The 25,957-nt window shown below is 58.5% G+C and overlaps 2 protein-coding genes across 2 annotated transcripts in view; both read right to left on the bottom strand.

Annotated features, from left to right (window-relative positions):
- Positions 1-298: 298 nt before the first annotated feature.
- CDH15 (cadherin 15) lies at positions 299-5,874 on the bottom strand. Its single transcript, XM_054389490.1, has 14 exons — positions 5,800-5,874; positions 4,035-4,154; positions 3,748-3,903; positions 3,521-3,665; positions 3,267-3,427; positions 2,936-3,064; positions 2,650-2,835; positions 2,329-2,582; positions 2,055-2,197; positions 1,741-1,977; positions 1,417-1,656; positions 816-952; positions 579-734; positions 299-496 (listed from the first exon to the last, which is right to left on the bottom strand). Exons 1-14 carry the CDS (start codon positions 5,872-5,874, stop codon positions 299-301), a joined length of 2,337 nt encoding a protein of 778 aa, XP_054245465.1.
- Positions 5,875-10,943: 5,069 nt separating this feature from the next.
- The window catches only part of ACSF3 (acyl-CoA synthetase family member 3), a 67,151-nt gene continuing 52,137 nt past the window's right edge, over positions 10,944-25,957 (bottom strand). Inside the window, exons 7-9 of the mRNA XM_054389757.1 lie at positions 15,769-15,903; positions 15,160-15,271; positions 10,944-11,061 (exon numbers count right to left, since the gene is read on the bottom strand). Of these exons, the coding sequence (XP_054245732.1) occupies positions 10,944-11,061; positions 15,160-15,271; positions 15,769-15,903 (365 nt within the window). The remainder of the gene's footprint in view (positions 11,062-15,159; positions 15,272-15,768; positions 15,904-25,957) is intronic.

Genomic DNA, 25,957 nt, shown 5'->3' with positions numbered 1-25,957 from the left:
AAGCCCCATCACCCATATACTTGGTGCACACGTGTGTGCAAAGCTGCTACATGTGATTACTTGGTGCACATACGTGTGCAAAGCTGCTACATGTGATTACTTGGTGCACACGCATGTGCAAAGCCTCTGTACTTGTCACACACACATGTGCACAGCCCCTACAGCTGGGCATCTTGCCCACACCCATACACGAAGCCTGAGCACCTTGTGCCCACTGCCAACCCCTCACTGCCTGGTCCCTGCCCCAGCCCCTCAGTGGGCAGCAGGGTGCCCCCTCCCTGCCCTCCCTATCCCCCCGTTACTGCCCGTAGAGGTCGGCCAGGCGCCGGAAGCGGGGTCCCCACTCGCTCAGGTAGTCATAGTCCTGGTCCTCGTCGGTCAGGCTGGAGATGATGGAGCTGAGGGCGCTGGCGACTGAGCCTGAGCCCTCGTAGTCGTAGATGAGGGCAGTGTCATAGGGGGGCACGCTGGGGTCACTGTCAGCCACCTCCAGCCCCTGTGGGAACAGGGGGTCACTGTCAGCCCCACCAGAGCTGGAGGGGTCTGGAGGCAAGCAAAGTGCTGGACCCCATCCCCACCTCGTCGATGAAGTCCTTGATGTCGGAGGGGCTGCTGGGCAGCTTGCGGGGGGCCAAGGGGGTGGCAGAGCTGAGCGGGGCATCCCTGCGCACCGGTGGCTTGACCCGGGACAGGAAGAGCTCGGGGTGGCGGAGCTGGTTGATGTCGTAGGCGTCCTGCAGGGACAGGAGACAGGTCAGGAGTGTGGGGCTGGGACGGACACTGCCACCCTGCGACCACCACGGGGTCCTGCTCACCTGGTCCTCCTCGCCCCCACCCTGCTCGTCGTAGTTGAGGATGTTGTCTCTCATGTCGTCCCTGGAGTTCTGCAGCAGCCCTTTGCGCAGAGCCCGCCGGCGCCTGCCTGCCCACGCCGCCCACAGCACCACCAGCACTGTGGGCACAGCAAAGGTGGGCACGGGGTGGGCGTGAGGCGTGGAGCACCGTGGGACAGGGGGAGGTGGGGGTGCTGGTTGGGTTGGGGTGTGGTTTGTGGGGCTGTGAGAGTGGGATGGGGATTCTAGGTGGAGGGTGTGATGAAGGAAATGCTTAGTGGGGGTCTTGGGAGGGGTCAGAAGGAGTTGCTGGTGGGCGTTGGTGGCAAGGGTAGCCAGCATCAGGATGTGGGAATGTGGGACATGGGTAGAGGTTGGGGTGTCCTGGACCAGAATGTGGTGATGAATTTAAGGGTAGGGACTGGACTGCATGTCCTAGAGCAGGACAGGATGATGGGTGGGGGATGAAGCGATGGAGCATGCTGATGAGGTTCAGGATGGGCGGCCAGGACAAGCACAAGGCTGTGGTCCTGGTTGGAGGGATTAGGAGGGGTGAGGGTAAGGATGGTTGAGGGGTTCTCACCAAGCAGGAGGATGGTGCTGCCAAGGATGATCATGAGGGCCCCAAGGGTGATGCCAGCCCCAGCAGTGGCGGCAGCCAGGACGCCATCCTCACAGGTGCCATCCCGGCCGCAGTGGCACACTGAGATGTTCAGCAGCTGCTGCTGCTCTTGTGGGGGGGTCCCCGAGTCCCGCAGCAGCAGTGGGAGTGAGTAGGGCCCTGCGGGCAGCTCCACCAGCACGGCCAGCACCGCGTGGGTCACTGCAGGAGCAGTGTGGGCAGGGAGTGAGTGCAGACCCCCCCCCAGCCCCACCATACAGCACCCCCCTCTGTGCCAACCCTCACCATTGAAGCGGGTGATGCTCCAGTTGTGGGCAAGCTGGGGGTGCTGGGGGCTGAGATGGAAGTGGAAGGGGGCACCGTGCGGGGGTCGGTCGCTGTCTGTGGCCCCCAGGAGCAGGTTCCCCCCACGGCCCGGCCGCCCGCAGACGATCCCTGCGGTTGGCTGCAGCACGGGCGCGTGGTCGTTGACCTCCAGGATCTCGATGGAGAGGGTGCCGGTGGCAGAGAGCGGGGGCTCGGCTGGGGGCACGGAGCAGAGGGGTGAGGGGGGGGGACAGAGAGGGGAGGGGGACACAGTTACGGGAGGGGCCACTCACCGTCATCGCGGGCGAGGACCAGCGCGATGTAGCGGCCACCCTGCAGGAAGGCAGAGGGGTGCAGCAGCTCCCTCTTGGTGCGGACGGTGCCGGAGTGGGGGTCCAGCTGCAGCCAGTCCGCCGGGTCGTAGAGCAGCGAGTATCTGTGGGGGCAGGGGGGGGGGTCACACCCTCACCCCCCAAAACTCCCATCATGGGCTGCGAACTCGGGAACCCCAATGCGGACCGATGCGGTGCTGGGACTGGGTGCTGTAGCCCAGAACCCGGGACTCACGTGAGGGTCTGGAGCTGGCGGCTGTCGGGGTCGCTGGCAGTGAAGGTGGTGACAGAGGTGCCCGGGGGGGAGCCCTCCAGCACGCTGACCCGCCGCGGGTTGTCGCGGAAGACGGGCGGTTCGTTCACGTCCCGCACCCGCACCCGCACGGTGGCCAGGGCCCGCGGGCTGGCGGCGGCCACCGGGTCCAGCGGCCGCTCGTTCCGCACCGACACCGTCAGCTCAAAGCGGTCCCGCACCTCGTGGTCCAGCGGCTACCAAGAGGGGACAGGGCTCAGCCAAGCCCCAACCCATGGCCCCCCTCAGCTGCCCCTTGCCCACCTTGGCCACGGAAAGCACGCCGTCGTTGGTGTAGGGGTCCGTGCGAATCGTGAAGGCCCCCTCGGGGTCACCCTCCAGGATGGTGAATTTGGCCAACCAGTTGGGTGAGCCAGCCAGGTCCTTGTCGTGCACAAAGACCTTGCCCACGTCCACACCGGCCGCCTCCTCCTCCACTTCCATGGAGAACTGGGGGAGAATGGTGTGGGACTGATGTCTGGCCACGCTGGGATGCTGCTGCCAGCTCCCACCCTGCTGACCACAATGTCTCCCCAGCCCCAGGTGCTACCTCCTCCTTGGTGAACTCAGGAGGATTGTCGTTGATGTCCTCCAGGTAGATGACAGCCGTGGCAGTGGTGGTGAGCCCATCCCCAGACATGTCAGCAGCCTGCACGGTCAGGTTGTACACCCCCACGGTCTGCAGGGAAAAGGGGTGGCAGTGCTGACCCCCTCCAGCATCCCCAGGAGCTCAGAAGTCTCCCAGCTGCTGGCCACCCATCCTGTCCCCACACTTATACCTGCTCATGGCTGGGGCTGTGGTTCCATCAGCTGGGGGGCTCTGGCTGCCCCCAATAACAGCGTCACCTTGGTGCCACCCTGATACCCCCCATGCCCATTACCTCACGGTCCAGCCCGGGCCGTGCTGTGCAGATCTCTCCGGTGGTGGCGTTGATGCTGAACATGGCAGCGGAGCCCTGCTCCAGGAGGGAGTACCGCACCGCCGCGTTGTCTGTGTCGGGGTCATCCGCGTCGGTGGCGTCCACTGTCATCACGCAGGTCCCTGAGGCCACAGAATCACCCCGGGGGGTACTGGGGACGGGGCAGGGGGCTGGCTCGGTTTCCCCCCAGCCACAACCCCTGCCCCCAGCCACACCTGGCTCAGCCCCCTCCACCACGTGTCCCGTGAAGACATCCTGCCGGAAGAGCGGTCGGTTGTCGTTCTGGTCCACCACGATGATCTCCAGGTCAGTTGGGTCCTCCAGCGTTACACCCCCCAGGTCCAGCGCGAAGGCTTTCAGCTGTCAGTGCAGAGCAGGTGGGTTGGGGCCCGTACTGGGGGGAGCAGGGAGGGGGCTGTAGGTGGCCGGGCAGCATCTTTACCCGGAAGCGGTCGTTCTCCTCCCGGTCCAGCATGGCATTGAGAAAGACCTTCCCGCTGAACTTGTCAATGGAGAAGATGCCCAGGGGCTCCTCGTCCACCCCTGGCCCCTTGATGCTGTAGATGACCCCCCCGGGCTGCTGCTTGTCCGATTTGATCTGACCCAGGGAGAGCAGGGCTGGTGGTTCTATGGCTGGGGGGTTCTGTTCCCCATCCAGGGGTGTCCCCACCTGCCCAAGGTGCTCAGCGTCACCTGTAATAAGAGAGGGTGGGGGAGGTCTCTGCCTACCTGCACCAGGAGGTGGGGGATGCGCTTGTGGTTCTCCGAGACACTGATGGGGGGGATGACCCAGGCTCTCTTCACCCGCCGTGGACCCTCATGCTGATGCCAGGCCTGGGGGCTGGCACCCTGGTGGGGGGGAACATGGTGATGATGGTGACCACAAAACCTCCAGAGCAGGGTGTGATGGTGGAGCAGTGGGCAGGGTCCTGGGCCCTTGCTGGGTGCATACTGTCAGGGTGCACGGTGCTGCCCCTGCCACGGGCATGGATCTGGGGAAGCAGAGAGGCCACCCAGATCCCCCAGGAGATTCATGTCAGTGGTCCCCTGATATCCTGGTGTGATGATGCTGAGTGTCCCACCAGGAAGAAATGCCCCCAAAACAACCCTGGTGGTTCCTTGGTCATACTCCTGTCATAGCATAGCTGGGCTGTGTCCCTTTGGATCCCCATGCTGGGGACAAAGGGGTTACCTCCTGGTGTGGCCTCAGCCCATGTCATTGTCACCACATGGAGGTAGCTGGAAGGGTCAGAGATGGGTTTAGACTGCAGGATGGATAGAGAGCTGGGGTGCTGGGAGGGAAACAAGGAGCTGGGGGGGGGCTGGAGTAGAGCTGGGGGCTGTGCCAGGGGGAGATTAGGAATGCAAACTGGGAGAGCAGGAGCTAGGGGAGGCGTCAGTGGTGGTCAGGGGCCTCCATAATGGGGACTAGGATGGGTTTAGGGGTTGTGAGCAACTGGTCTGAGGGGACTGGGGACTATGGTGGGTGGCATGTGGGTGTGGAGCTGTGGGGAGTAGGTGTGGGGCTGGGGGATGAGGGCTGGGAGATGGGGGCTGGGAGGAAGGCAGGGAGCTGTGCATGCTGCCTAACCCCCCCCACCAGCTCCGTGCCCATCACCCTGGATCCTGGGGATGAGTGCTGTCCCCTCCCCAGGGAGGAGCACATCTGGCAGCATCAGGCCTTGCATCCACAACTGCACCAATCCAGGCCACACTGCTGAGTGCTGGGGTGCCCCAGATCCTTCATGGACACCCTGCCTGGAGTTGGGGAGCAAGGCAGAGGGGATGGATGGGCTGGGGAGTCCCTGGGGCTGGTGTGGGGCTGTGCAGGATGTGGGGGAGGGGGGCTATGTGCCAGTCCCAGGGGACAAGGGGCTTGTTTGGAACCTGTGAGAGCTGCCTCCAGCCTCCAGCTGTCCCTCGGACTGCCTCAGGAGAGATGCCCCCCTTCCCTCCCCTGGGAGGCTGCTTTAGCCTGGGGTGATGGGGAGGGGGGTGGGGGGCGTACAGGGGAGTTCCTGCAGGTCCCTTTTCCTTACCCTGCCCTGAGCACCCAGCCATGGATCCAGGCCAGAAGCCGACCAGCCCATGTGGTTCAGGCCTGAGGCCAAGGTGAGGAACTCTAGGGGGATGTGCATGCATGTGAGGGGAGGGGGTGTGGGGGGAGTCTGGAGCCAGGGCTCTGGTGGAAAAGTGGGGAGCAGGTTGGTTTTGAGTGCCTAACCCTCCCCCAAATCCCAGCTCTCGGTTCAGGAGCGCAGGCAGTGTGCCAGAGCCGCAGGCACCCCCCTGCCACCACCATCTGTGAGGTGGGAAATGCCTCAAGATGGGCACGAAGCCCCCCACATCCTCCCCATCCTCATCCCTGCTCCCCCCCAAGGATACATCCCTGCGGGGTGTGGGGTCTGGCTGTGCCCTGGCACTGCGTTTTGACTCCCCATCCCAGTCAGCCCTCCTGGGGGTTGGAACTGGGGGTGTGCCCATCCCCAGCCGCCCCCCATCTTCCCTCGCCCCTTACCCGAGCGCAGAGTGGGGCGAGCAGGCAGGCGAGGAGGAGCTGGGGGGTCATGGCGAAGCGGGGCTCGGTCCGGCCGCCAGCCCCGAGCTTCTCTCCGGTCCCGGGCGAAAATAACCGCGGGGCTGGCTGAGTGACAGCACAAGTGCTGCCGAGCGGCCCGGACCCCCCCGCCATCGGGCAGCTGCTCCCACCGCCCCCCCACCCCCATCCCCGGCCCGCAGCCTGCAGCCTCTGCCCGGAGAAGGGAGGGAGCAAGGGAGGAAGGTCGGGGCGAGGGGGGGTGGTAGGGGGTGCGAAGAGGCCCGGGGGTGCCCTGCTGGCTGAGGTGGGGGCTGAGGGTGTGGGGTGTCCTCCCCTCCCGGGATAGGGCGGGTGGGAACGCGACAGCTGTCGCCGGGCGCGGCCCCGGGGATGCCACGACGGGGCGGGTGGAAAGGAGGGACCCGGCCCCGCTGCCCCCCCCGCGCCATCGCTCGGCAGGCGCCGGGACAGGGACCGGGTCTGGCACCGACTCTGCCTGCCCTGCTCCGCCATTCCCCTCGTCGAGGAGAACCGGTCCCGGTACCCCGGGCAGCGTCCGGGGTCGGTAGCGGGACGATAGCGTCCTGTGGTCCCCCGATTCCCCATGGGAGCAGCTCTGGGCTGGTCCTGGAGACACGGCAAGGCCACCGGCCCCGCTGCCCCGGAATCCCGGGAGCCGGTCCCTGTGCTGTCCCCGACCCCAGAAGCCAGTTGAGGTTCTCCCCTTGACCTCCGATCCCAGTGCCAGTGCTGCCCCCGACGCCCTGTGTCACTCCTAGTGCCACCCCTGACCCCCCGGGGCCGGTCTTGGTGCTGCCCTCCATCTCCAGTGTCCCTCTCGGTGCTATCCCTGACGTTCAGCGCCGCTCCCGTTGCTGTCCCTGACCTCCGGTGTCTCTGCCGGTGCTTCCCCCGCTCCCGGGTGTCTCTCCCGGTGCAAACCCTGACCCTCGATGCCACCCCCAACCCCTAGTATTGTTCCCGGCGCTGCCCCCCACCCCCGCTGTCGCTCCCAGTGCTGTCCCAGCCCCCCGGCGCCGGTCCCAGTGCTGCCGCGACTCCACGGCACCAGGTGGCAGCATCGTCCCAGCTACCGGCCCCGACACCGGGGTCCCCACCACCCCGGGTACCGCGGCGGGGAGCAGCACCCTCTGCCCCCCCGTCGGGGTCTCGGGGGTCCGGGATGCAGCAGGGCTGGGAAGCCGCCATCCCCCGGGAAGGGCAGGGGGCGACCGGGAGAGCTTCTCGCCCTCCCGGGGACCCAAGCTTTGGACCTGGCAAGCGACTGTACGGCGTTTTAGTGACACTTGGTGGCATCACCACATTCCTGTGGAGACCCCTGCCTGCTCACCACTGCTCCCCTTCTGGGGAGCCAAGTGCCCTTGGTGCCCCCCCGGTGTGGGGCATCGTTTGGAGTGTGGGGCACGGTGTGTGGCACTGACTCGGGAACAAAGCATGGGAAAAGAGACACGGGAGGCAGGACACGGGACGTGGGGTGTCTTCTGCCCATCCCCAGCAGCTGAGCAGTGTGGCAGGGCTGTCTTTGTCTCCCAGGGGACACGGAGACATGCTGTCAGTGGGTGAGCACCGGGCACCAGTGACCTGCGGCATGGCTGGGCCCTGGCATGGGCAGCGGCGGTCACTTGTCCATCTCTCCGTCTGTCTGTCTGATCCCATCCATCCATCCCTCTCACCCTGTCACCTTGCATCAGTGTCACAGAGAGGAGATGTCCCTGTGGCACTGACCAGGGGTCCTGGCAGCTGCCCCTGACCCTAACATGCTGTGGCAGCAGGGTGGCCAAGCAGATGTTCCCTGCCACTGGCACCACGGCATGGGGGGCACGTGGGGGTGGCAGACGTGACAAGCTCTGACAAGGTGCCAGGCCCAGCTCCTGGGGATGCTGCCACTGGCGACAGGAGCTGCCTGGTGCCCATGGCATGGTGTGGCAGTGGGATCCTTGTCCCCACCCCAACCTCTGGCCTTGCAGTGCCACCCCCTGCCCCTCTGCTCCAGCTGGGGCTTCCAACAGGGTGCAAGGATCTGAGGTCCCATAGATAGGACCATGGTCCCTGGTCCCACCACCCAAATGGTGCCACCCCAGGCCTATGATCCCCTCTTGCCATGAGAGGTTGGAGAAGGGGGTCACCCTGTTTTGAAGGGGCCAGGTGCCCCCTGTCCCAGCTGACACTCTCTGATCTGTCAGTGCATCTGTCATGTTCCTAACATGGGTGCAGTGGGACCAGTGGTAGCCCCAGCGCAGAGACTGGGGTGGGTCTGGGCAGTGCCCTGTGTGTTCCATGCCCAGGGATAAGTGGAGGGAGCAGGGGGAAGCACAGAACCAAGCAGCGAGGTGCCAAAAGCCAGCACAGGAGCCGTAAAGCCACCAGAGCGTTGGCTTTTATGGGACAATAAAAGATAATGCTGGGTATAAAACACAAGAGCGGGGCCTGGCAAGCCATGCCTGGGGCAGGGGTGACCTACTGGGAGCAACTGGGCTGGCATGGAGGTGTGGGCATCCTCCAGCTCCCTGGGGGCACCCCAGCAAAGCAAGCAGGTCCCTGGGAGCTGCAGGGTGGGCAGGACGGACACCATGGGGTGGCCGTTGTCAGCGATGGGACCAATGTGCCTTCCAGCATGTTAGAGATGCTCCTTCGGGTGGTTGTTGTTGTTCTACTGTTTTTATTGGGTGATGCTGGGCCAGGCCTGGCAGCCCTTAATGAAGGAGATTGATGGCTTAATAGCCTGGAGCCATTACAGGGTAATTGAATGGTTGTGTACATATGATCAGACCGTCAGTGCCGACGTGGCTTGCAAGCAAAGTGCTTGGAGCTGGGGGGGGAGGGACATGAGCAGCCCCCTACCCATACCCCTGATGGATGAAGCATGGAAGGGAACAGACCTCCTGGCCTTAGGAGCCCTCACCCAGCCCTGAGGTTCAGGTTGCACTGAGCAGTGAGGGGATGGAACAGGTCTGCAGGTTCATCCAATGACACCAGGTCATCAAAATCCATCTCTAGAAAGTCAGCTCTCAGCCTGGGCTCTGGGACAACAGAATGAGGCTTTCATTGACAGTCCCCATCTACAGCTCTGTAGGACAAGAGAGAATGGCCTCAAATTGTGCCAGGGAACATTTAGGTTGGACTTGAGTAAAAATGTCCTCACCAAAAGGGTTGTCAAGGCCTGGACCAGGCTGCCCAGGGCAGTGGCAGAGTCTTCATCTGTAGAGGGGTTGCAAAGCTTTGGAGATGTGCTGCTAAGGGACATGGTTTAGTGGTGACCTGACAGTGCTGGGTGAATGGTTGGGCTTGATCTTAAAGGTCTTCTCCAACTTCAATGATTTTCTGACTCTGTTTTTACAGAGATGAAGAGCATGGGGAGGTACAGGTGGGAGCCACGGAGGCCCAGCAGGGCTACCAGCCTCACACCAAACCCCAAAGCTGAACCCCTGACCCCACTCTCCCTTGTGAAATCCACCACCAAGTAGAAAACCTGATAGAGGCAGGTCCCCACCCCGAGGTGTGAGTCCAGCTGCTCCTCTGAGTGGGTGACAACCAGGTGTTTTACAGTATTTGCTACCTGTGATCATCCATCAAGGCGATCGATAGCGTTCCTGCAGAGCTTTATTAATGATCTTGTCACCGGGCCGGTGCCGGGTGCCGGGGCTTGTCGAGAATGATAGATCATTAAGAGCTTTTGCTGCTATTTATTCTCCTGTGACCTTGTCTCTCTCCATTGTTGCTTGCTTAAGAGTTATGAATGTGAGACATGATAATTTGATATTGATCTATTCGGGGAGTTAAAAAATTTCCTGCGTGGTTGATGTTTTAACAAAGGATCTGCTCGGGCCCGCCCGTGCTCGCCTCTGCCTGCCTGCAGCCAGGAGTGGGCACCCTGGCTGCTGGAGACCTGGGCCAGCCTGCTCTGGTTGTGTGACTGTCCCTGGAGGCCTCCCCCCATCCTGACCCCTTCTGAGGCTGATGTACAGAAAGCAGGATCAGGGCAGGGATTGTTCCTGTGGACCGGGCACTGATGAGATCAGACCTTAGATGCTGGGTTTGGTTTTGGGGCTTTCACTCCAAGAAGGGCATTGAGGTGATGGAATGTGGCCAGAGAAGGGCACCAAAGCTGGCACAAGTCTGGTGAGGAGCAGCTGAGGGAACCAGGGGTGTTGAGTCTGGAGAAGAGAAGGCTGAGGGGAGACCTTCTGGCTCTCTACAACTCTCTTGAAAGGAGGTTGGAGCCAGGTTGGAGTTAGTCTCTTCTCCCAAGGAACAAGCCAGAGGACAAAAGGAAACAGCCCCAGGGAAGGTTTAGGTTGGACATGACAAACAATTTCTTCCCCAAAAAGGGAAGGGTTGTCAAGGCCTGGCCCACAGTGTCCAGGGCAGGGGTGGAGTCCCCATCCCTGGAGGGGTTCCAAAGCTGTGGAGATGTGTTGCTGAGGGATATGGTTTAGTGGTGGCCTGGCAGTGCTGGGCTGACAATCATACTTGATGATCCTAAAGGTCTTTCTCAAGCAAAATGATTCTGTAATTCTATGCAGAGAGCTCAGGGAGATGAGGAGGAACAGCATGGATGGGCAGAAGCTGGAGATGGGCCAGTTTTTGGCCACGGTAAGAGGTGCAAGCAGCACAGGGTCTGGCATGGGGTGGGACAGAGCCAGGCAGGCTGATGGAGGCGTGGAGGGGCAGATGCAGCATGAACTACAGTGCCTGTGAGCTCCTCTGTGCTTGTGTCAGCAGCACCCAGGTCTGAAGGTCCTGGATCTCCTGGAGGCCAGGTCACACTGCTAGACCCCACCTTTACAAAAGGACTCTTGTCCCTGCTTGACTTCATGCACCAGCTGTGTGACCCAGGGCTGCTCCAAGCCTCCTGCAGCAGGAAGGTGGCCGAGCAGCTTGGGTTCAGTTCAGCCAAAGGGACCCTGCAGGATGAATCCAGCATTTATTGGACACTGCTCACGGACCAGACTGCAGGGACCCGGACCTGCCGCTGCTGATCACTGCTGGGATCTCCTCAGCGTCACTGTAGAGGCAGAAGGGACGTGGTGGAGGACCAAACCCCACCCAGGCTCCTGGTCTTGTCCTGAGGCCATGCTCTAGGCTGGGTAAAAGCGCTGCAGGAGCTCCTTCTTGTTGACTTTGCCCATCTGGTTACGTGGGATCTCCTCCACCACGATCAGCTCCGTGGGGATGGTGTATGGTGCCATGATGTCCCTGCAACACAGAAGCACAGTCCATTATGGCCAACCAGGACCAGCACTTCCAGCCCATCCTGAGCCCTCACAGATGCTGCAGACCTGGATTTGCTGCAGAGCCCTGCTCCAGGAGGCCCTCTAGAGCTGTGCCGTGGGGTGGCAGCTCCCAGGCTGCCTCTGAAGCAACTCATCTCTGGAGGGACCCAGGGAATGGATAGACAAGGAAATGGCTTCAAGTTGTGCCAGGGGAGGTTTAGGTTGGACATGAGGAATGATTTCTTCCCCCAAAAGAGGAGGGTTGTCAAGGCTTGGCCCAGGACAGTGGCAGAGTCCCATTCCTGGAGGGTTTAAAGCAGTGGAGATGTGGTGCTCAGGGACATGGTTTAGTGGTGACCTGGCAGTGCTGGGTTAATGCTGTACTTCATGATCTTAAAGGTCTTTTCCAACCTAAACTGTTTCTGATTCAATGCAGAGAGGCAGAGCTCATCTCCAGCCCTGTCCTTGCCCCTGTCTCCTGGGAGTATTTTGGCCCCACACCACAGATCATCTCTGGACCTGTTTTGCTCCTGCCTTTGCTCCCTGGCTGCACCTGAACCAGGGTTTGGGGGGGTGGTGGCCCCTGTCACTGGTACCTGGCTCTGTACTGCCTGTGCTGCATCCCCTTTGCCTGCCTGCAAGCAGCTGCCAGTTCTGCCCATGAGCACAGCACCCCAGTACACTGACCCACCCCTCAGGAGGGGACACGGAGAGCCTTCAGCAAGCAAGCCAGAGGCAGCCCCCTGAGGTGGGCTCAGCAGTCCTCAGCAGCAGAGATGAGAGGGCAGGACAGATGGATGCTGGACCTTCCCACGTGTCTTGGTGCCAGTCCCCAGTTGTGTCACCTCCCTGGGCACATGCTGGTGACACGCCAGTGGCTTGTAGCCCATGGGAGGTCTTCCCAGTGTGGGAGGGAGCCTGAGCACTGAGCATTGTCCCTGTGCCCTTTGCAGAGCACAGAGGGGGAGCTCTCCTGCCTTCTGCTGCCTGTGTGTCACCAACCTGGGGCCATGCCCAGCTCCGGCAGCGTCCTGGCACTGACTCTAATGCGAGATGCCAGGTCTGCTGAGAGTCCTTCAGCCATCCCCCCCTCCCTCCTCCCCGTGCCGGCCACCAGCGCCCCCTGCCATATGGATCCCTCCGAGCGGGGCTGGCGCCTGGCGCCGGCAAGCAGCATTGGAGGCGAAAGCCGCAACGTGAATCACTCTGAAGAGGGACATGTGTCTCCTGCCAGGGAGGGCGAGAAAAGGGGACAAAGGAACCTAAGTGACATGAAAAATAAAGGGGAGTGACAGGGCAGAGAGGCTGGAGCGGTGCCTGCAGCCAGAGCTGGGCAGGGAGCAGCAGCTCCGGCCCCTCCGGGGATCCGTGTCGGAAAGGTTCCTGTCCTTGCTCGCCTCCTGTCTGCCCACTGAGCTGGGGACAGCAATGGGAACAGATGTGCAGGGACAAGGGAGAACAGTCTGGGATGGGGAGCACGTGTGGGGCTCAGCAACCCCCAGTGCAACACCCAGGTGGCCCACAAAGTGCAGCCATGGGTGGTGGGTGAAGGGAGCTGCTGAAGTCCTCAACGCCCCTGCCAGGAGGCTTAGGGATGAGCAACCAGTGCACAGCATGGGGAAGATGCCTCTTGCTTGTTCTCCATTGCTCCTGTCTGGTGCTCAGACCTGGGAAGGCCACAGAATCCCAGTGTGCTTGGGATTTGCAAGGGACCTCTGGAGATCATCCAGTCCAACCCCCCTGCTAAAGCAGGGTCACCCACAGCAGGCTGCCCAACATCACAATGTCCAGCTGGGTTTGGAATCTCTCCAGAGAAGGAGATTCCACAACCCCTTTGGGTAGCCTGCTCCAGCAATAAGTCTTCTCCTCCTGTTCAGATGAAACCTCCTGGGTTCCAGTTTGTGCCTGTTGCTCCTTGTCCTGTCACTGGGCAGAACTGACAAGAATCTGGCCCCTATCTCTTGCCCCTCACCCTTTAGCTCTTGCTGAGCATTGATCAGATCCCCTCTCAGGCTGCTCATCTCCAGGCTAAACAGCCCCAGGTCCCTCAGCCTTTCCTCCTCACAGAGGTGCTCCAGGCCCCTCAGAGTCTTTGTAGCCTCCACTGGACTCTCTCCAGTAGATTCCTGTCTCTCTTGAACTGGGGAGCCCAGAACTGGACACAGTCCTCCAGATGTGGACTCACTGGGGCAGAGTAGAAAGGGATGAGAACCTCCCTCCACCTACTGGCCACACTCCTTCTTCTTCATGCACTCCAGGAGCCCTTTGGCTTTCTTGGCCACAAGGGCACATTGCTGCCTCATGGGCAACTTGTTGTCCCCCAGCACTGCCAGCTCTTTCTCCTCAGAGCTGCTTTCCAGCAGGTCAGCCCTTCATCTGTACTGGTGCAGGAGTTATTCCTCCCCAGGTGCAGGACCCTACACTTGCCCTGGTTGAACTTTATGAAGTTCTTCTGTGCCCAACTCTGCAACCTGCCCAATGTCCTTGGTGGGGAACCTTGGAGCACCAGACTCTGTTCCAGCCTGCTCAAAGGGGCACTAGGAAAATCAAAAAGCTACTGGTGGCTGTGGCTGCCTTAGTTGGAGCAGAGAACCTTTATGACCAGCAGTCAAGAGGGTTAACAAATGTGCACAGTGCAGGAGGGACACCCCAGAAGTGTCTTGGCCCATCCACCCATCTGGGTTTGGTTTCTTTGCTTCTCTTGCCCTCCATGGCTGTTTCAGAGGAGCAGCAGCCAGCCAGTTCCCCCACTTCCACCAGCTGTGATTTTTGCAAATCCAAGGGAAATCTTTCACTGTCTGCTGCACTGCCCCTGCTGAAACAAGTCCTCCTACTGCCTGCAAAGCAGCTTCAGCCTCACCAAAAATATCTGCTGCCTGAAGGAGGGGTTTGCCAGCAAAAGGGAGAAGCTGCTGTTCAGTATTTTGCTGATGAAATATTAGTGACAAACCCACTGATGCTGCTCCCTGGGTCCTTCCTGTTCATCCTCCTGTGGCTGATGCCCCAAACTTCAGCACTGGCCCCTCTCTGACCCATCTGAATGAGGAAGGGTTTGGTATCTATGCCAAAACCTTGCAGGATGGCAGGTGGCTTCTATGAGCCATGCTCCTTGGCACTGTGATGGACCCAAGCAAGGTCCATGAGCTCTGGTGTCTCCTCTATATTCAAATACCATGGGAGAGGTGTCTGGGACTAACTGGGGACTGGGCTGGGCTGGCTTCCAGTGGGCAGACAAGAGAGGAGCTGGGGGGGGGGAAAGCTGAGCCAATATTATTGCTGCTGAGAAGACAGCAAGAGAAGCTTCCCCTGTCTTGGTGCTTGCTCTGTGTGCTTTCTGCTGGTGACTGGGCTGTGGGGCAAGAGCCACTTGGCTGCCCTGTGCAGGTCATTTATCAAAGGCACTTTTGGGGTGAGAAGTCCATTTATTTCTATTATCTCCTGTGCTTTTTGACCTTCTATTTTCCATCCCCAGAGCCTGAGGCACTATAGAATCACAGAACTGTTGTGATTGGAAAAGACCTTGAAGATCACTGAGTTGTTAACCCAGCACTGCCAGGTCACCACTGAACCATGTCCCTCAGTACCACATCTCCACAGGTTTGAAACCCCTCCAGGGATGGGGACTCCACCACATCCTTGGGTAGTCTGGGCCAGGCTTGACAGCCCTCCCCTTTTTGGGGAAGAAATTGTTCCTCATGTCCAACCTAAACCTTCCCTGGTATGATTTGAGGTCGTTTCCTCTTGTCCTGTCATTTGTTCCTTGGGAGAAGAGACCAGCCCCCACCTGGTTCCAACCTCCCTTGAGGCAGTGGTAGAGAGCCAGAAGGTCTCCCCTCAGCCTCCTTTTCTCCAGGTCCATCAGCTGCTGCTCACAAGACCTGTTCTCCAAACCCCTCACCAGCTTCATTGCCCTTCTCTGGACAATGTCCTTTTTGGAGCGAGGGCCCCAAAACTGAACCCAGGATTCAAGGTGTGGCCTCACCACTTGCTGCCAGCCCCCTCTGACATGATCCTCCTGAGGCTGCTGCAGGCTCTGTGTCCATGCCATGCCCTCACCCTGCCCTGCCTGGTGGCATCTTACCTGGCCCACTCCTTCAGCTCCTTCACGGAGAGCATCTGGCCCTCGCGCAGCTGCACGACAGCGCTGACCCGCTGGCCCCACACCATGTCTGGAGGCCCAATCACAGCTACATCTGCAGAGGGAGCAGAGGACCTGGCCTGAGAAACATCTGGGGTGAAAGATGGGCAGAAGAAGGGCTTCAGCAGCTCTGGCAGGCGCCTGCTGCGACGCTGTGCAGGGAAGAGCAGAGTGTGGAGTGTGGAGGTCTCCAAGAAGAGAGCTTTTCACCAGGGAAGCTCTCTTCTTGAGTTTGAGTGAGTGTGACCAGGAAAGTCTATGAGGCACAGAGTGATGTGGAGTCAGGGGCACCACTTCCCTCTCCTCACACAGGGTCATGCACAAGGGCAGGACAGATTTCATTAGAGGCTCAGCTCCCAGATCAGATGGGAGCTGCTGCTGACTCGGCACCCGGCCGCAGGCTTCCCGGGACAGAAGGGAACACAGCCTGCTCCTCACTCAGATCCAGCCTGCCCAGTGGGCAGGGTGGGAAAGAGCCTCCAGGAGTGAACCCAGGGGCATCTTCATGAGAGCCAGAGCTGTGGGCAGGGGGAGCAGGGGGGAGCACAGTACCTGTGATGTGTGGGTGTGTGAGCAGATGGCGTTCCACCTCCAGGGCGCTGATTTTGAACCCCCCATTCTTGATGATGTCCACAGAGGTGCGACCCTTGATCCAGTAAACACCATCCTTGTAGGCTGCTGTGTCTCCTGAAAAGCAAAGTGGGCTCCATCAGAGGCTCTCCCTTCACTTCTCTGCTCTTCCTGCAGACGTGCCACTGGGGCAGTGCCACCAGGGTGGTGCCTCGGGCAGGGGCTGAGCTCAGCTCCCTGGCACATGGCTCAGCATGATGGCCACGAGCATCTCTGCAGAGAGCCCAGAGCTGGGGTGTCAGCCTTCCCCAGGGGACAGCCTGGCCCTGGGGACATGCTGAAAGGGGACAGCCACTGCTTTTCTGTGGAGGGAAAGGGAAGAATCAGGCTGTGCCCCCAGGAGTCCTTCAATATGGAAGCAATAAGCATCAGAGCCAGCACTGCAGGTGGATGCATTCCCCAGCACAGGGACCACAGAATCAGAGTCACTGACTGGGTTGGGTTGGAAGAGACCTTTCGAGGTCATCCAGTCAGCAGGGACTTGTGCAGCTAGAGCAGGTTGCTCAGAGCCCCAGACAACCTGACCTGGAATGATTTCAGGCATGGGGCATCTCCCATCTCTTTGGGCAACCTGGGACAGGGTCTCACCACCCTCAGCATAAAAAAATGTCTCCCTTCCACCTAGCCTAAATCTCCCTCTTTTAGTTCAAACCATCACCCCTTGTCCTGTCACAAGAGGCCCTGCTCAAAAGTCTGTCCCCAGCTCTCTGACCAGCCCCTTTAAGAACTGAAAGGCCACAACAAGTTCTCTGCAGGCAGCCAGAAGCCAAGCAGGCTCCAGCTGCTCAGCTCCCTCCTCATCTTCCTGGCAGTCACTCACCACAAAGACCTCAGCTGTCCCATCCTGGTGGGATGTGACTTCTTCTTGATCTCTGCCATCACAGCCTTCATCACACAGTCCCCAGCTTCACCTTTTTCCCACCCACTTGCCCATGTCAGAGATGAGACACTGACTTCCAGCAGCTTGTGAAAGCCACAGTAGGTCTTTCCCAGCAGCTCCAGCACCATGTATGTGCCCTGACCACAGCCACCATCTCCCACTGTGCCTAGAAGTGTCCCTTGCTCTGGGGACTACCAGCTGGTCACACCACTGCTTGCAGAGGAGACCTTCCCCACTCCTACATGACTCCCACTCCTAGAAAGAGATGAGGGAGGACACTGAGAGCATCCTAGCAACACGTTGGATGGGACCTGTCCTTTCAGTGGAGGGGAGAAGGCGTGTGGCAGGTGTGCTGTGGTAATGAGCTGAGGCTGGGATGATTGAGGAGCAGGGTCATGTCAGCACAACCTGGCTAAATGCTTAACAAGCTGCTGCACTTTGATAGCTCCTTAAGATGATTACTCACATCCTGCTAATGGAGCCTTTGCCAAGAGGTAGGAAAGGAGGGGGGGCCCAGGGACCTCATGTTTCCATTTCAGAGCCTTGATGGCAGCACCATGGGGGGGCCCTTAGCTCTAACCACCCCCACCCCATGCCTCACTCTCCACCCTCTCCTTAAGGATGTGTGCTGCCATTGTGTCCACACACTGGCCCTGCTCCCTGCTGAGGCCTCGCTCACAGACCTCATTTTGCTGCTGGCTGGGAAGCTCCAACGTGGAGATGAGGCAGAGAGGGAAAGAGGCTCCCAACGAGACCAGGGTGATCTGGCACTGCTGGGGCTGCAGCAGTTCTCCCACAGGCACTGCTCTTGCCCACCCCAACCCCAAGTGTTCAAAGTCTGGGCAATCTGACCAACCTGGGGTCCTGGAGCTCTCTGGGACATGAAAGTTCATCCAGTCCCACAGCCCCTGCAGGAGCAGGTTGCTCAAAGCCTCTTCCAGCCTGGCCTGTTATAGAATCATAGAATTGTTAGGATTGGAAGGGACCTCAAGGATCATCCAGTTCCAACCCCCCTGCCATGGGCAGGGACACCTCACACCAGATCAGGTTGCTCAGAGCCACATCCAGCCTGGCCTTAAAAGCCTCCAGGGATTATCTACAACATCCCTGCAGCCAGGAGCTGCTGAACCTCTGGTGCTCTGCAAGGAGCATGCTGAGCTTGCTCTGAGGAGTCTGGGACAAGTTGAGGCCTGGGGACTTTGCTGGGTATCCAAAGGAAGAGCAGCCAACAACAGCTGGACTTGATGATCTGGGAGGTCTTTCCAACCTTAATTTTCTATGGTTCTATCCCCACTGCCAAGGACCACACAGACCTCATCATCTCCTTCAGAGATGAGGCTCCCTCAGACTATCATCCCAGCAGTGGAGAGCACACCCCACCATTCACTCCCCTCCTTCCCAGTGCTCCTTCTGGCCTGCCCAGTGCTGCTTTGGTACATCTGACAGCCCAGGTACCATGGGACATGTCCACCAGCCACACAGCTCAGGACCCCCCCATCTCCAGCACACCACAGAGGCTGCAGGTGGTGTGTACAAAGACAGCACCCAGAGATTGGCAGTGTCAGAGCAATGAGACAGCACCAGCAGCCCTGAAACCTGGCTTGTGCCCCACAGGAGCCATGTCCCCACTCAGCTGACACGAGCCACAACGCTGAGCAGCTCATCCTGCTCCCCTCAGCCAGGGAGTGATTCATGGCTCCTGGGCCTGCCTGCCTGCCAGCACTCTCCAGCATGCTGGAAGCTGGCTGGAATACTCTGAAGCTGTGGGAGAGTTTGCAGCTTTTGCTCTTTGGGTGTTTGGCTGCTGGGGGTTGAAAGGAACTCATGGCTGAGGTGCTTAAGTGCCTTCTGTGGCTGGTGTCACTGTGGTATGTGAGTGACACAGGACTGGGGAGTGAGCATTAATTAAAAGGTGGACTGCAGAGCCAGGAGCTTTCAGCTGGGAGCTCAGGAGCTGCTTATTCCAACAGAGAGACAGGGAGAGGAGAGGGAATTCAGTCCTGGCTCACTGACACACAGCTCCCATACTGCTCTTCAGGGTTTAAGCACATGAAAGCTGCCCCATTTGCCTTTTGCCCTGCTCTGCTCCCTGGAATGGTCCCAGGGACAGGTCCAAGGGATGGTTTGGTCCAGGAGACAGAGCTGGGTGGGGGCAGGAGGTTTATCTACACCAAGGTCTCCTGGTGTGAAAGCTGCATCTCATTCTCCTTATCTCTCCTTACAGAGACTGAAGTCACATCTCCATGTGTCCTTGAGTCTGCCAGGGAGGTGCCAGCCACAGATGATTTCTCCTGAGCCTGTTTGCAAAGCAAACTGTGAGGGCAGAGCCTGTCACTGGGGCCTCATCCCTGTCCCACTCCCACCCTGAGCAGGACACACCAGCCCCAGCATTGCCTGGCCCTCATCCCACCTCCAGCAAGGGAAGTCTCCATGCTTTGCTTGCAGCAGTGGGATTTCAAGGCATGGCTGTACCACAGCCAAACACCTGAGCTGGCAGCAGCCTGAGCTCCCAGTGCCATGTGGACTATCTGTCCTGGCCTCACAAGCTGTGCCAAGGCTATGCAGGTGCTGAGCTGGAGCCCAGGCTTGTTAGACTGGGCACTGTGCCCAGGGCTGGCTCAGCTGGGCAGCAGCTGGAGCCAGGCTGGCTGTGGGCTCATCCTCAGGAGCAATCCTGCCTGGCCAACATCAGCATCTCTGTGTGGTCACCACCAGCATCCCCACATGGACACCACCAGCATCTCTGCCTGACCACTCCAGCAGCCCTGCAGGGTCACCACCAGCATCAATCACTGCAGGGACATCACCAGCCTCTCAGCACCTCATCCCCTGCCTCCCCAGCTCTGGCAGGAGCCAAGGTCTGCTCACACCTGCCCATGCAGACGTGTCCCACACTCAGAGAAGTGCTGCAGCCAACTGCAGAATGTGCTTTCTGGAGGAGACATTTCCAACATGTACCCCACACAGCCAGGGACAGGAGGAAGAGTGACTTCAGACTGAGCATGGAGAGGAAGAGGAGAGTCCCTCTTTGCCACTCACCTCTCCCCCTCATGCTCCCCACAGATGCCATCATGCTTGTCACACAGACCCCTCCAGCCCCACAGCAGAGGGCACAGCAGGTGGCTCAGCATGATTACAGTGAGCACTGGGAGCTGCTGGGACCAGCTCTGTGATTCCCACCCCGCAGTCTCTTTCTTCCTGCCTCCTCCCCCTGCCCAGCAGAGCATCAGGGCCATGCTGTCACTTCCCATGCTGACAGGACAGAGCACGCTGCAGGGGACTGCTGTCCACTGAGGACAGCCACATTACCCTCTGCCCTGTGCCATCTGCTACCAGCCCAGCACATCAAGGCAGCAGGAGCAGCAGCACCCCCACAACAGCACAGTGCTCCCTGCCTCCCAGCAGGCATTTCCTGGGCCAGTGGAACCAGTTAAAAGGACCCTCTCCACCATGCTGCCTTTAAACAGAGCTGTGAGTGGCACTTCCAAACCTGGCCCTGCACCAAGGGCTTGTGGCAGGGGTTGTGCCCATCTTGGGGATCCTGATGTGATCCTGCTCCTGAACCACCACCTCATCTTGTGTGACATGGGGACAACTGCCTGTGCTGTCATTTGAACACCTCTCCACTCTGTGCAAACACCCGAGGGCAGGGCTCCCTTGTGCCAAGTTTGTCCAGGAGCTCCAGGGCTGGTGTGCCTGGAGAGGAGCCCAGCATCCTGCTACATCAGCCTTGTGACTCTTCTGCCTCTGCAGCTGCCTGCTGACAGAAAGACTGACATGAGCTTGCAGCAGTGAGACAACCTCAGCTGGAGAATGGTGAACCCCAAGAACACTCCATCACCTCTCCATCTTCACTTCCAAAGCCTTTCTCTTCCTCCACCCTCCCAACTCCCCAGGGAGATGGTTGACTCTCCATCCTTGGAAGCGTTTAAAAGAGGCAGAGATGTGGTGCTCAGGGCCATGGTTTAGCACCAGACTTGGTTGAGTTAGAGAATGGTTGGACTCAATCAGCTTTTCCAACCAAAAGGACTCGGTGATTCCATGATTCCATGATTCTCTGACAGCAGGGTCAGGACAGCCATGTGCATGCTCAGACACTCAGCACAGAGCCACAAACAGCAATTCCTGCCTCAGAGAGGCAGCTGTGCAGGGAAGGGGATTTTGGCTGATGAGAAGATTATGGTCCCTGACACCACATCTCCACCTCTGCTTGCCCAGACCACCTCCAGCCAGGCTCCTTTCACCAGACAAAGCACCCAGCAGCAGCAGTCCCTGTCCTGTGTGGCTCAGCTGATGCTGCTGGGCTCGTGGGATTATTGTTTCCCTGCCAGCAGCCATCGCTGCTGCCTTTGGATTCATTTCAGGATGCTCAGTGGGCATCTGCTCTGTGACACGTGAAAGGATCTGCTGAGCTGCATACTGAACAGGAGCTGGGCTGGGCTGCACTTGGCCACAGGTTCAGACAACCACAGAATCACTAAGGTTGGAAAAGACCTCTTAGGCCATCGAGTCCGACCGCCAACCCAACACCACCCTGCCCACGAAGCCACGTCCTGAAGTGAGAGTGATGGAATCACAGATTGGTTTGGGCTGCAAGGGACCTTAAAGATCACCTGGCCCACCCCCCTGCAGTGAGCAGGGACGTTTTCAGCTACAGCAGGTTGCTGTAGCTTCATCCAGCCTGGCCTGTTGGATATCCACAACTCCCTGAAAGCAGGTTGGAGCCAGGTGGGGGGTTGGTCTCTTCTCTCGAGGAACAAGCAACAGGACAAGAGGAAACAGCCTCAAGTTGCCCCAGGGGAGGTTTAGGTTGGACATGAGGAACAATTCCTTCCCCAAAAGGGTTGTCAAGCTCTGGAACAGGCTGTCCAGGGAAGTGGTGAAATCAGGTGGAGTTCCAGGGCTTGACAACTCAGAAATTGCTCTTCATGCCCAACCTAAACCTGGGCAAGCCTGGCCCAAATGAGCTCTACAAGCAGAAACACTGCCATGGAGACACTATTTCCAAACCTGAACCTCAGAGGTTTCTGCAATGAGGTCCTTCAAGTTGCAAAATCCTTGTTGCAAAGGTGAAGAGGCCCTTGTGATTCTGCCCCTCCCTTGCAGAGCAGAGATCTCCCTGTGATAACATGGTGCTTGAGCTGCCCTCCCAGGGCCTGCTGAATGAGAGCCTCTTTGCTCCCAAGAGCTCCTGCTCCCAACACCCTCATCCATGGGGTCAGCTTGTTCCTGGCAAACACAGCAACATTTCTACATCAAGTGTCAGGAGCAAACATTTGAACCAACTATTGACCAAGAGAGCATTTTGGCTGGAGAAATGAAATGCTGAGCAGCTTGGAAGAGCTCTGAGAGAGCAGAGGGGGAAAATAAGACTTTTCAGGCAAATCATGAAGAATGGTGACTTTAGCTCAGCCTAGATGCAGAGCTGGGACTGTCTTAGGGTATCAGAACCCTCAGCACAAAAAGGACATGGACCTGTTTGAGCAGAGCCAGAGGAGGCCACAGCAATGATGCAAGGGCTGGAACCCCTCTGGTGTGAGGCCAGGCTGAGAGAGTTGATGTTGTTCAGCCTGGAGAAGAGAAGGCTCCAGGGAGCCTTCTTGTGACCTTTCAGCACTTAAAGGATCAGGTCAGAAAGCTGGGGACAGACTTTTTAGCTAGGACTGTTGTGACAGGACAAGAGGGGATGGTTTGGAATCACAAGAGGGAAATTTAGACTGGAGAGAAGGGAGAAGTTTTTTCCACTTAGGGTGATAAGACACTGACCCAAGTTGCCCAAGGAAGTGGGAGATGCCTCACCCCTGGAACTATTCTAGGTCAGGTTGAGGCTCTGAGCAACCTGCTCTAGTTGGTCTAAATGACCTTTAAAGGTCCCTTCCAACCCAAACCAGTCTGTGATTCTATGTTCTGCTGCAAAAACCTAATGAACAGCAGTGATGCTGCCCTCAGAACGGGGCTGTCCCAACAGCTTCATTAAGCAAAGACCTCAGCCCTACCAACGGGTGCTGAGGAGCAGCTGGCACCTAGAAGCTGCACCCCAGGAGGAGCCAGCACAACATCCCTGCTGCTGAGGGACAGATGTCCCTTGGATGGCTGGAAGGGCACAATGAAAGTTTGTTTGGTAACACGTGTCACCAGCCTCGCAGCAGTGTTGGCTCTGCTGACAGCCAGGAACTGGCAGGCCAAGATGACACAGGAGCAACACTGCACCAGGCTGACTAACAAACTGTCACCTGGCCTCTCCTGCCTGCTGGGAGGTTTGTCACCATCCCAGTGTTGTCTCTACACCTGTTCCCTGGTGTTTCAGGGACGTGGCAGGCGCTGCCCAAGCAGATGGCAGGCAGGATGGCACAGGCACCTGAGGACACGTGCTGCAAGGTCTGCAAACCAAAGCCATGCAGGCTACCAGCACCACAAACAGAGAGTGGTCCAGGAGAGTTGTGTCCAGGGGATTTGGCTGTTTGCAGAGTATCACAGAATCAGCCAGGTTGGAAGAGGCCTCCAAGATCATCAAGTCCAACTGATCACCCTACCCTAACTAATCAACTGGACCATGGCACTGAGTGCCTCATCCAGGCTTTTCTTCAACACCTCCAGGGACCCCACCACCTCCCTGGGCAGCCCATTCCAATGGCCAATCACCCTTTCTGGGAAGAACTTCTTTCTAAGATCAAGCCTAAACTCCCCCCTGTGCAGCTTGAGACTGTGTCCCTTTTTCTGTGGCTGGTTGCCTGGGAGAAGAGCCCAACCCCCACCTGGCTACAACCTCCCTTCAGGTAGTTGTAGACAGCAAAAAGGTCTCCCCTGAGCAGCTGCAACATGAAGCTTTCCCCAGGGCTCACTACTGGGACCAGTTCTGTTTAATATCTTTATCAATGGTCTGAATGAAGGGATTGAGGAACCTTCTTCATTAAGTGTGCAGACAACATCAAATTGTGTGGCAGCATCAAGCTGCCTGTGGGAAGGAAGCTCTACAGAGGGATCTGGCCAGGCTGGATTAAAGGCCCAAGGCCAATGGGATGAAGATCAACCAGCTAGGTCCTGCCCTTGGGTCACAACAACCCCATGCACACTCCAGACTTGGGGCAGAGTAGCTGGAAGAAAAAAAGCAAAGGTTGACTCGGTCCTGGTGGAACATGCTTGTGACCCAGCAGGGTGGAGCTGCTCCTTTAACAGTTTCCTGGCTGCTGGAGCAGCTTTTCCAAGTTTCAGAAGTGCCTGTGGAAAGATGTGCAGGTGAGGAGCCCAAGGGGGCAAGCTGGGTCTCCAGTGTGGGGGATGCTGGTGTTGGGCTCCTCCCTGCCAGCAGCAGATTGTGGTTTGAGCACTTTCTAATATTAATTAGATCTTTTGATATTAATGAATTGCTCTAGATTTTGCAGAGTCTTGGCTTTTAAATGCTTCTTGTGCTCCTCAGGGAGCTGGGCTGCAGAGCAGGGATATCTTAGAGCCACTTTTCCAGGAGACATTGCCCAGCTGGACACAGAAGGGACCTGTGTGGTCACTTCTTTGGGGACAGTGTCATCCCCCCACTGGAGCTGGACCAGCCCTGTAACCACTGTGAGAAATCAGGGAATCACAGAATCACTTTGGTTGGAAAAGACCTTGAAGATCCTTGAGTCCAACCATGAACCCAGCACTGCCAGGTCACTGCTAAACCAGGTCCCTCAGCACCACATCTCCATGACTTTGAAACACCTCCCGGGATGGGAACTCCACCACTGCCCTGGGCAGCCTGGTCCAGACCTTGACAACCCTTCCCATTTTGGGGAAGAAATTCTTCCTCATGTCCAACCTCAATCTCCCCTGGGGCAATTTGAGGTCATTTCCTCTTGTCCTCTGGCTTGCTCCATGGGAGAAGAGAGCCTTGCTCTCATGCTGGTGATGTTCCACTCCTGCCACACTGGACAGCTGCTCTTCCACTCTTCCCAGAGCCTTTAAGGTTGGGTTTTTCCCCCAACTCCAGGAGGAATCCTTTGCTGTCAGCTGCTGTCCTGGCATGGTGACCCTTCATTTCCAGAGCTCCTGAGTGAGGAGCTCTCTCTCCTGCATTCCTGTACCTGGAGAACTGCAGCTTGCTGGTGTTGTGGGGCTGGGCAGGCTCCCAGCTGGCAGATCCTCGGGAAGCGTGCCGGGAAACAGTCGGAATCATCACTCTTTGCCCTTCCCTGGTGCCTTTCAGCCCAGGATCTCCAAGCACAATGATCCAGAGGGTAATTAGGCAGAAAGGGGAACATCTGGCAGGACAGTGTTGGGATGAGAAGGGCCTCACTGGATGCTCACACCACAGAGCAGTGGGCAGGAGGTTGTGCATCCATCTCTGCTCTTCCCTGGGATTAACTCCTACCTGCCTCCTGCTTCCCCAAAATGGTTGTTGATGCTCCTGGTCCATCCCTGGCTGAGGCAGAGCTTGTCCTCCAGCACAGACACACATCAGTGATTAAAACAATGGTTTGTTTCCCAGGCAGGATTGATCCACCAGCCTGGGTAGGTGAGGAGCCTGAGTCCTGGTCCTGACACTGCCACTGGTTGAGACCTGAGCAAAAAATGTAGGGGTTCAACCCCTCAGTGCCCACATGGGGGTTTGTGGGGGCAAGTCTTGGTCCCTGGGGCTGGTTTCACCAGCACACATGGTTGAATAGGAGGAGGCAGGAACCCAACCCCCTCACCTGTGAGCTGCTCTACCAACTCATGATGGCCATCTGAGCACTCAAGGCTTGTGACAGTCACCCTGACCATTCCTGATGGCCACCCTGTGCACTCAAGGCCTGTGATGGCCACCCTACCCACTTGTGATGGCTACTGCTTGGAGGGAGGCCTTCCTGCCTCTGAGCACAGCTCTTCATCCCTGTGGATCAAGTCCATTCCAGGTTCTTACACACAGCCCAGCAGCAGACCACAGAAATGCTCTGTCCCAGTCTGAACAATGAGCTTTTGGCTTTGGAAACCTCCTGCAGCAACAAGTTCCATGCACTAACCACACCTCACAGGGACAAACACTTCCCTTCACAGCTTTCTCACTTCTTTCTGGGGCAGTTTAGTGTCTCACTGCTCTCCTAAACCCATGGAAGTTCTGTTTTAGTAGGTGACACAGACACAGTGGGACTGGGAAGCTGCAGAGCGTGGCATGGAGGTGACACTCCTGTGGCCACTCTGCTCACCTTCCCCTCCCTCTGATGACAAGCTCCCAGCCCAACCCCAACACTCCAAGAAATTATTTCTTCCCACAGC

The sequence above is a fragment of the Indicator indicator genome, chromosome 19, assembly GCF_027791375.1.
Source record: "Indicator indicator isolate 239-I01 chromosome 19, UM_Iind_1.1, whole genome shotgun sequence".
NCBI classification, from domain to species: domain Eukaryota; kingdom Metazoa; phylum Chordata; class Aves; order Piciformes; family Indicatoridae; genus Indicator; species Indicator indicator.
Note: the sequence above shows the minus strand (reverse complement) of the source record. Positions and strands in the feature narration are given on the sequence as shown.

Coding starts and splice junctions, on each gene's coding strand:
- CDH15 (XM_054389490.1), bottom strand. CDS start 5,874: ATGACCCCCCAGCTCCTCCTCGCCTGCCTGCTCGCCCCACTCTGCGCT. Junction 3,428..3,520: donor GGTGGAGGGGGCTGAGCCAG/GTGTGGCTGGGG, acceptor CTGTGGCCTCAG/GGACCTGCGTGATGACAGTG. Junction 2,198..2,328: donor CGCCAGCTCCAGACCCTCAC/GTGAGTCCCGGG, acceptor CTGCCCCCACAG/ATACTCGCTGCTCTACGACC.